Source organism: Scyliorhinus torazame, chromosome 8 (assembly GCF_047496885.1).
Source record: "Scyliorhinus torazame isolate Kashiwa2021f chromosome 8, sScyTor2.1, whole genome shotgun sequence".
In the NCBI taxonomy this organism is placed as follows: domain Eukaryota; kingdom Metazoa; phylum Chordata; class Chondrichthyes; order Carcharhiniformes; family Scyliorhinidae; genus Scyliorhinus; species Scyliorhinus torazame.
Window position 1 is genome coordinate 60,902,842 of NC_092714.1, and position 9,871 is coordinate 60,912,712.

General features: G+C 42.3%; 1 protein-coding gene across 3 annotated transcripts in view; it reads left to right on the forward strand.

Moving 5' to 3' along the window:
• The window catches only part of polq (polymerase (DNA directed), theta), a 144,080-nt gene extending 137,456 nt beyond the window's left edge, over positions 1-6,624 (forward strand). For 2 of the 3 annotated variants that reach the window (XM_072513705.1, XM_072513706.1), the window contains exon 32: positions 4,756-6,624. In XM_072513705.1, the coding sequence (XP_072369806.1) occupies positions 4,756-4,869 (114 nt within the window). In that variant the 3' untranslated portion in view covers positions 4,870-6,624. Of the gene's footprint in view, positions 1-2,128; positions 2,249-4,755 lie in introns of all 3 variants that reach the window. The other variant, XR_011948657.1, reaches the window with a different exon arrangement.
• The last annotated feature ends 3,247 nt before the right edge of the window (positions 6,625-9,871 follow it).

Consider the following 9,871-nt stretch of genomic DNA (forward strand, 5'->3'; position numbering starts at 1 on the left):
TACAGACTCCGCACAGACAGTGACCCAGCAGGGAATCGAGCCTGGGACCCTGGCGCTGTGAAACTACAGTGCTATCCACAGTGCTACCGTGCTGCCCATGGCATCATGGGGACATAAAAACAGCAACACGAGCTTCCCAAATATAATTGGGATTCCATTTGAGGCCAAGAAAGGCAGCAGCTGTCATGGGAACACGACTCTTGGATTTTGGGATAGAGGTGATGAGGAGCAACATTCTCCGCAGGGAAGGCTGCCCTGTGCTTCAGGAGGATGCAGCAGACTGACAAGGGGCAGGAAGGACATGGAGGCCATTCACTTAGCATTGGATCTATTGCTAAAGATGGAGCTACCTTGAGATGACTAAGAAGCAGTGCCGGGGAGACTTGTAGTCAGGAAGGTTTACACGTGTTGTGGAAGGCTTCACACCTCTCAGCACTGCCAGCCATGATCTGCCAGCTGTCAAAAGTCACTGTTGCCTTTAATGTCTTCCAGAGATCAGCTGTAGACCTGGGTGGCTGCATACTCTGGCCGCTCACAGGAGCAACTCAACTTTTGCAACTAGTGAAGGATGCACATCTGCCCAGAGATTTCACTGTCACCATTCATGGACCCTTGCACCTCTTCATCACTTCATCCCTCTTCTGCACCACCAAAGAGTTCACATGTCTGTCTTCACGTTTCAATATTTACATAGTGCTCCAAAAGATAAAATGTGCACATTTACAGCAGACCCCAGTGATCCACTCAGTGTTCTGACTGATGTGGTGGCTTCCGCTCTCAGCTACCTCTACATGGTGCGCCCCCTGTGACCTTGGAGGCAGTCTGCTTACTTGTAACAGGTTGCAACTGAGATCGTTCTTTTCGTGAAAGTGCACAAAGGGGCATCTCGAGAGGCTGCTGCACCTGCATCATTGAGTGTCTTGGGTTACAGGAAGATATAGACGGTATGGTCAAATGGGCGGATAAGTGGCAAATGGAATTTAACCCTGAAAAGTGTGAGGTAATACACTATGGAAGGAGTAATTAACAAGGAAGTATACTATGAAAGGTCTGACACTGGGAAGTGCCGAAGAACAAAGGTGCGTTTGTCCATGGATCTCTGAAGGCAGACGGGCAGGTTAATAGGGTGGTGAAAAAGGTATATGGGACACTCACTTTTATCAATCGGGGCATAGATTACAAAAGCAGGGAGGTCATAATGGAGCTGTATAGAACTTTGGTGAGGCCACAGCTGGAGTACACATTTTAGGAAGGATGTATTTGCACAGGAGGGGGTGCAGAAAAGATTCACCAGAATGTTGCCTGGGATGGAACATTTAAGTTATAAAGAGGGTTGGATAGGCTTGGGTTGTTTTCTCTGGAGCAGAGAAGACTGAGGGGTGACCTGATCGAGGTATACAAGATTATTGAGGGGCATGGATAGGGAACAGCTGTTCCCCTTAGTTGAAGAGTCAGTTACGAGGGGACACGAGTTCAAAGTGAGGGGTCGGAGATTTGGGGAGAATCAAAGAAAAACATTTTTCCCCAGTGGTGACGTCCTGGAATGCACTGCCTGGGAGAGTGGTAGAGGCAGAATGCCTCACATCCTTTAAAAAGTACCTGATGAGTACTTGGCACATCATAACATTCAAGGCTGTGGACCAAGTGCTGGCAAGTGAGATTAGGTGGGCAGGTCAGGGCCTTCCATGCCTTGGTGCAGACTCAATGGGTTGAAGGCCCTCTTCTGTGATTCTGAAGTGGTGGTGTATTTTCCCCAACCGTTAAATTTTGGAGTGTTCCAATCCGCTATGAATAACTCACGCAGCAAACTTGAGATAAGATAAAAGGTTTGGTTCATTTTACACACACAATGCAGGAAAGGGGTTTCACAGCATTTGCCCCTTTTTGTACTCCTACAATAAAAGACAGCTAAGGGATACAGGGCCAGACTACAATAAAAGTATAAGGTACAGTTTTAATTGAGTCCAGAATCAAACGTTTAATGGAGTATTTCTTCAGAGGGCAAGTTGGTTTACTATCGGAGGATGATCGGTCATTCCAGAAGTGACTTCCACGAGGGAAGAAGGCACTGTGACGGATTTAGGTTATTTCAGACCTGATAATACTTTATTAATAACCTATGCTCTAGGTTAACCCACCAAAAGAGGGAAACCTGTTTTCTTGCCAAGACTCAGAATAGATCTCACGAAGGGAGAATGCTTTTCCGGGTCTCAGACAGTTAAACAGGATCTCAGTTACTTCTTATGGGGTAAGTTCAGATGCGTCACTCATAACTAAATCTTTACCTCTGTCGTCATGAGTCCTAGCCATTTGAGGCTTCCTAAATGAGTGTCTAGGAGTTTAGACTTTGAGAGTAATTCTTACACAGTATAATTTTAATCAAAGTATTTTTATTGTAAAAATACTCCCAATAGATACATACAGAATTGCAGAGTTAAAAATATAAATTGATTAACAGTTTTTAGTTATCTGTTAATAATATAAAATCGTTAACAGTCCTATGTTATCTGCTAACACACTAACTTCTCTCAATAGAATGAGATATCTGAAACATGGAAAAATCCTAAAGTATCTCTTATCAATTTCTTAATACATTTCTAAGAAGTTAAACAAAAACCTACTTACAAAACCTGAGGTTTTGTCTGACGAGGCAAGTTTGAAGAACAGAGCTTTGACCCACACTTCTGCAGGGGAGTGAGAAGGGTACCTCTCTGCTAAAATGCCCCTCTTTTTATGTACATAAAATTCTCTTATCAGTCAAGGACTGCACATGTTATCTTGTCACTTATTGTTGGTTAATTACCTATAGTCAAATGAATAATTGGATATATTATCATCAATACATCTTTTAATGATCGAAGTGTCTGTGTAAATGTCAGGTGTCTTAAGATATATTGACAAAGGGGACTCGTATAGAAACCTGTCTTTTTTAAGTGTTGTCATGTTCTTTAGATACCAAAACAGACACGTTTAAGTGTCAAGAGGTATAGTTAGGGAAAGATTTGTGTATCTATTTATCTGGAGAATTCCCTGTCCTTATGTTTTGAATACTTATAGGTGCAGGGAGTGATCCATAAATAATTTATGGTCTGTCAAAGAAAAGTCTTTATTATCTTGTTTTTGTTTGTATTAATGAGCCTTTGAAACCAGCAGGTGGTAACCTCTACCTGACCTTTAGCTGAAGTGGTTTTCTTCCACATTGAATTAAAATGCTGTTTGTATTAATGCCTTATTTTAAACCGAATTCTGCGGCGAACGTGCTATTCATCACAGCACATGGAGTTGAATAAGGCTCGAAGGCACTAACTTCGATGGTTCAGTAGTTCAGTGTAGATGAGGGCCATACAATTGTACCTGGAGAGAGCTCCTTCTGTTACCTCTTCAGTGGAAGATGGACAGACACAGGATGCTGCCTGGAGTCTTGTTCTCTTCGGAGGTCAAACAGTGACTAAACTTATAATCTTAAGAAATGTAAGGAATTTAGACTTGTCAGTCTCAATCATATGACAAAGAAACTTTGTAGCTCCAGGGAATGGGCATTAGTGCCTGGTTTAATTAAACATATCAAAACTTTGCTAGCTTGCCTGAATGTTAGAAATTCCTCTGGCTAGTCAGGGCAAATCTATTTAAAATAACATTTTTAAAGCGGAGCCCAGTGGATGTAGTTATGTATATATTTTCCTTCCCATCGCAACTAGGACAAGCCCCTAACTAGGGCAAGCCCCTCATTGAACGCTGTAATCACCGCTTCCACCGCAGATTCCCAACTCGCCTTGCCCAACGTCCTTGTGGCTAGCAGCCATGGCTTTGATAACAGGGTATGGAACCCTGCTGCCACCTGGGCTATCTCATGACTGCTTTGCACCTGTATCTACTGCAAGAATAAAAGATAATGTGACCAATGGAAGCAGCTCCTATTCATTCGAATCTGCATGTTTCAATGCTGGCTGGTCCTCAGCGACACTCAGCTCTCAGCCATTCTTTTGAGATATCTTGCCAACAGTAGGAAACACATTGAAATGGCTGCTACTGTCTGGTTAAACCAGTCTTGCACTTGTGCCTCTGTTTGCACACCCGAGACTGCGAATTGGCAGCCTTTAGCCAACTAGCACACCACCCTCGTGTGTTTTAACAGATTTAATCGGGGTGGGATCCACACTGGAAATGATGCTGGCACCCGTTCATCTCCATGCAATGGCATGGTAAAAAATGTTTGAGCAAAGTATGGAATGTGTTTTACGTTCTTCATTTCATTTTTTCTGTCTCAAAATATGAATTTAAATTTTACCTAAGCTGTGGTTACTAAAGAAGTCAAGTCTGTAATTTCTCTTTCCATGTACAAAACAATTATTAGAGATTGTTTCCTCCAACAAAACAGGTGCTCTGAGCTCCATGGATGAGAGCTGTGAGGTGGTCTGTGCTGTTTAGGCATCTGCAGGTAGCTGCTCCAGGATTGGCCAATGTTGGGTACAAAGAGTGGGGGGTGGGTGGAGGGCTCCTATTCTAACGAGGCAGCTGATTGTTATTTGGATGTCGGCAGCACACCCTTGCGGCTAAATCAATCTTGGCTCACCTTCATTTATTGGAATTTTCTTCAGGGCATGTGCCGAAACCAGTGGAAGAAGAATTTGTGATGTACTTGTTTTTCTGTTTAAATGTTGGGTTGCCAGTATAGAGGATACATTCCTCCTAAGTCTTCTTGTGTGCATTTTATGTTTCTGTTGTTGACTTTTCTCATTCTCTGGCCCTCATCAGATTGCACAGATACTGAAAAATGAAATGGAAAATGCCTTGGAGCTGCTGGTGAAACTTTGTGTCAAAGTAAAGATTGGTCCAAGTTGGGGGAACCTTCAAGACTTAGACTTGTAGTGAAGAATTTGCCAGATTATAAAATGTGGGCTGTTTGTGTATTTATTTCCATGACTTGGACTTCCGTGGCTTATAATTGGCACTATTTAATGTTCAGCCCAGAAAATGAAAGTTTTTTGAGTTCACTGAATATATCTTTTTAAATAAACCAAATCTGATAAATTTGCAACTCTCTCACTATTGAGTTGCTGATATTTGTGTTGGAAGGTAATCAGGATAATCTAAAGTATTTAATCAGTGAGAGTTGAAAACTTTGCTTTGCAAAAAAATCTATTTATTTGTAAAAAAAAAAAAAATTAATTTGAATGTAATGTTCTGGGATGAATTTAAAGGAAACTGCTTGAAAGGGAGCTTCTAAAATAAAATATTTCTATAATGGAGTTCTCTAATGCAGTAGCTGCTGTCTTGTGGTATAATGTTTTATTAAATTCAGTTGAATTTAATGAAAAGTAATTTTCATACAGGCAAGAGATAGAGATTTTACATCTTGTACGGATTATATGATGACACCTCAGATATCCATAAGGATACCAGTTATCACACTTGGAACAATGTTGTACAGAATGATGGAATTGAATAACTATAGTTCATCTTAGAAATTCTTTAGCTGGGAGGGAAAATTTGCTACACAGAATATCATGCAAATATCACCATTGTTGCTTTGTACTTGGAGATGTGCTTTGGGTTTCAAGAAAGCTGATCAATCAGATTTTCCCTCTTCAGGTGGATTATCCTCCCATAGTAATTAACTCCAACCATGACATGATTAGGAATTAGTAAAACTTGTGCCAAGGGAGTTCGATTCCTGGCTTGAGTTATTGCCTGTGTGGAGTATGCACGTTCTCCCCATGTCTGTGTGGGTTTCCTCCCACAAATCCTGAAAGGCGTGCTTGTTAGGTGAATTGGACATCCTGAATTCTCCCTCAAGTGTACACGAACAGGCGCCGGACTGTGGCGACTCGGGAATTTTCACAGTAACTTCATTGCAGTGTAAGCCTACTTGTGATACGAATAAAGATTATTATTGTTGCAAATTACTTTGGGACGGGGATATCAGTGACTTAAAATAGTACACTTGAGAGAAACTACTGCGTCACCAAACACCAAAGATGAGGATATGCTTAGCTGCTGGTATGTTTATCTACTGTCAACCGTTAAATGGTAGTAAGAAGCTTAGCTTATGGTGATAAGATTGTATATATTTTACAATGTAAACTGTCTTTAGATTGAAGTGGAACACTCATTATTTATTATACATCTGAAATACCGGTACTCAGCACATGTGGCGAGAGAAACAGAGTTAATGTCATCAATGCAGTTAACTGTTTCTCTCTTTACAGATGCTGCCAGACCTAATGTGTATGTCCAGCACTTTTGTATTCATTTCCGATTTCCAGCATTTGCAGTATTTTGCTTTTATGTTGTTGAAATGTAAGTAGCAGTTAATGCAACATTGTTCCAAGGACTCAAAATTGTTCAAAATGATATTCCTTTGTACATGTTTTTTATCCTATTTTCAAATTGATTGTTTTTAAGCATGGAAGATTGGTTTTGTAAACCAGATCAGAGTGTTAGTGCTGCAGTATAAACTGAAAGAAAAGTATTCAAAAACAGTGTCGCTCTCATAACAAAAATTAAAAATATTTGTTCGATTAGCTGTAAAGGGTGTCAAACTGGAGAATTTATTTGAGGATAAGATTTTACCAGACATTGTGCTCTATTTACCAATAAAAGAGAAAAATGTATTATTTGGAATTACATTTTGCAGTTTCTTTAACACATTTTAAAATTAATAGTAATCCGTTTTTCAGATTAGAAGATGAATCTGTGCTAGCAGATACACGTCACTAGATTTATTGAATTCTGATTCATAACCTTTTTTTTATTTGTTCTGAGACATGAGCTCACTTACAAAACCAGCATTTATTGCCCATCCCTAACTATCCTTGAGACGGTGATGATGTGTTACCTTCTTAATCTACTGCAATCCATGGCATGTATGTGCACATGAGGTGCGGTTTGGGAATTACAGATTTTGAACCAACAACAGTAAAGGAACAATGATATAGTTCAAGGTCAGGATGGTGACTGATTTATTTGCTTTGGGGGGAGGGGGAAAGAGCAGTTTCTGATGGTGGAGAATGGGGGTAGGGGGATTTATGGTTTTGATTAGGGGCCTGGTTTTATTCTTTTGGTTGTTTATTTGGATAGGATGGGCTCTGGCGGGGAAGCTACCTTGCTAGCTGAGTGAGGATGGTTAGTGAATAGGAGCGGGGGGGGGGGGGGCTACAGCTTGCAAAACCTCTGCAAGCTGGTTTCGTGGAGCCAAGAAAGTGTGAAGGTGGGGGGAGGGGGTGGAGTTGAGAGGCAGCGGTTCGAGAGAAAGTGTATGGGGGATTTTTGAGATGGGGAGGAGGGGGGATAGAGGAGTGCTGACGGTGACTGGGAGCAGGAAGCTCTTCCGCTCATGGGGTGGAACAGGTCACCATCTGGGATGGGCTCTGATTTCAGGAGTTGGGTGGGCAGGGGGATGAGCCCTCATGGTGGAAATGGCTGACTTAGAGGGTCTATCACTCTCCTCCCCTTTATTTCAATTGGTTATGTGGAATGTGAGGGGTTTCTGAATTTCCACTCTGCGTACCCGAACAGGAGGTGGAATTTGGCGACTAGGGACTTTTCACAGTAACTTCATCGCAGTGTTAATGTAAGCCTACTTGTGACAATAAAGATTATTATTATTGGGGGCCCCATTGAAACGTGGGAGAGTTTTCTCCCACTTAAAAAGTTTGAGAGCAAATGTGGTGCCGTTGGGAGGAGACCCAGCTGTGGATAAGGGACCAGGTTAGGTTTTGGAAGAGTTGGGTTAACAAGGTATTTCACTTGGGCTTTGATAGCAGGGCCCTGGGAATGGCAATACTTCTTAATAAGAGTTTGATTCCAGATGGACCAGGGGACAGGTACGACATAGTTACGGGGACATTTGCAGGGCAAGTTTGTGGTATTAGTGAATGGGTCTCCTTCAGAACCATGTTGGCAATTCTACAAATTGAGCTGAAGCCTTGTCCCCTGGAGGCCATACTTGGGATGTCAGACCTGCGTTCAGTTTGCCTCACTCTCTTGTCTACAACTATGATCTTAGGAATGTTGCAATCCATCCCAGATGGATGCCGAGTTGTGGAACAGTGGAGCAATCTTATGAGAAGCGGCATGCGAGTAGGTATTCTTGGACAGCCCATCCAGAGCGAATATGCCCCGGATAGTTCATCTTTGCCTCCTCTTGATTCCCCTGGTGCCCGATTCCTGGTGGCATCAGCTGTGCACTCAGATGATCACCAACTTTGACAGCCAGTCTGGTTCACGTATGGAAACATTGGTTCATCATAGCAATGGTATGCTGCATGATGTTTCTGGTGGCTCCTTGGCTCTTGTTATATGCTAGCTTTCTTGACGTGGTCAGGTGGTGGACGTTCACAGGTTTCCTGCTGCGCCCCTGTCCCTGAGCAGCCACCCTTTTGGTTCTTGGAGGAGATAGCAGACTGCCTCAGAATAAAAACATCATGGTTGTTTCCAGAATAGCAGGTATTCATTCACTTGATGGTTGCATACCAACAGAACATTGATGGTGTCTTGGCCTTTGAGGGACTTATAGTCAATGGGCTCTTTCTACTCTTGAAACATAGAGCCTCCATCACAGCAATGGATGGTGCACTGTGGGATATTGATATGTCACCCACTCTTGTCTGGAAAAAGGTGATTGTATAATTAGTACCACTGTGACCCTTACCATCACTAGCAATGTCATCCTCTGATGTGAGGCTCCAAGTCATGGTAAAGGTGATGTGGAGCTGTGCAACCACCTCTTCAGACACAATAAAAACCTGGAATTAAAAGTCTAATGGCACCCATGAAATCATTGCAGATTGTCATAAAAACTCATCTGGTTTACTAATGTCTTAGGGAATGGAATCTGCCATCCCCACCTGGTCTGGCCTATATGTGGCTCCAGATTGACAGCAATGTGATTGACTCTTTAATAGTCCTCTGAAATGGCCTCATACACCATTCAGTTCAGGGTAATTAGAAATGAGCAATAACTACTGGCCCAACCAGAAACAGCATAGAAACTACTTTGTAATCTTGTTGCAGTGGGAAGTAGGAGGGCTCCATGAACAAAAGTGGGAATATTGATTGCAGTGGATTAAAGCATTGTGGCAGCTGCCAAGATATAGTTCTGATAGTCACATATAATATGGAGATGAAAAGAATGGAATGATTGATATGGAGATTAAAGGAATGGTTGAAAAAAAAGGCCCAATGTCCAAAATATTTTCTTTTTAACATATCCGTTCACAGAGTGTGGGCTTCGCTGGCTGGAGCAGGATTTATTGTCCATCCTTAATTTCCTTTTGAGAAAATGAGCTGCCTTCTTGAACTGCTGCAGTCCATGTGGCATTAGGGAGGAAGTTCCAGGACTTTGATCCAATGACTGAAGGAACAGCAATATAGTTCCAAGTCAGGACGGCATATGACTGGTCTTGTGGTACAGTGGGTAGCCTCCCTGCCTCTGAGCCAGAATCTTTGGGTTTGACTCCCACCCATGAATTCCTGGCCAAGGAACTTGTGTTCATAATGTGGCCAAACAGGTTGAATGTCAATCTGGAAAATCCATGCAGCCTATCTTCCTAAAATCCATGCAGCCTATCTTCCTTTGTTCTAGGTATAACTCCAATAAGTAAAGAGTCCGCATCCCTTCTGCCCCTGATTCCCACTGCTAGGCATCTTGATGTCACATCGCTGTAACCTCACTGAGCTCTTTTGTCCATGTTTGGTTGTAATGAGATCAGGTGCTAAGTGGCCCTGGTGGAACCTAAACTGAGTATGAGTGAGCAGGTTATTGCTAGGCAAGTGCTGCTTGACAGCACTGGCGATGCCACCTTCAGTCACTTTGCTGATGATTGAAAGCTGACTGATGGGGGTAGTAACTGATGAGGTCCTGCATTCT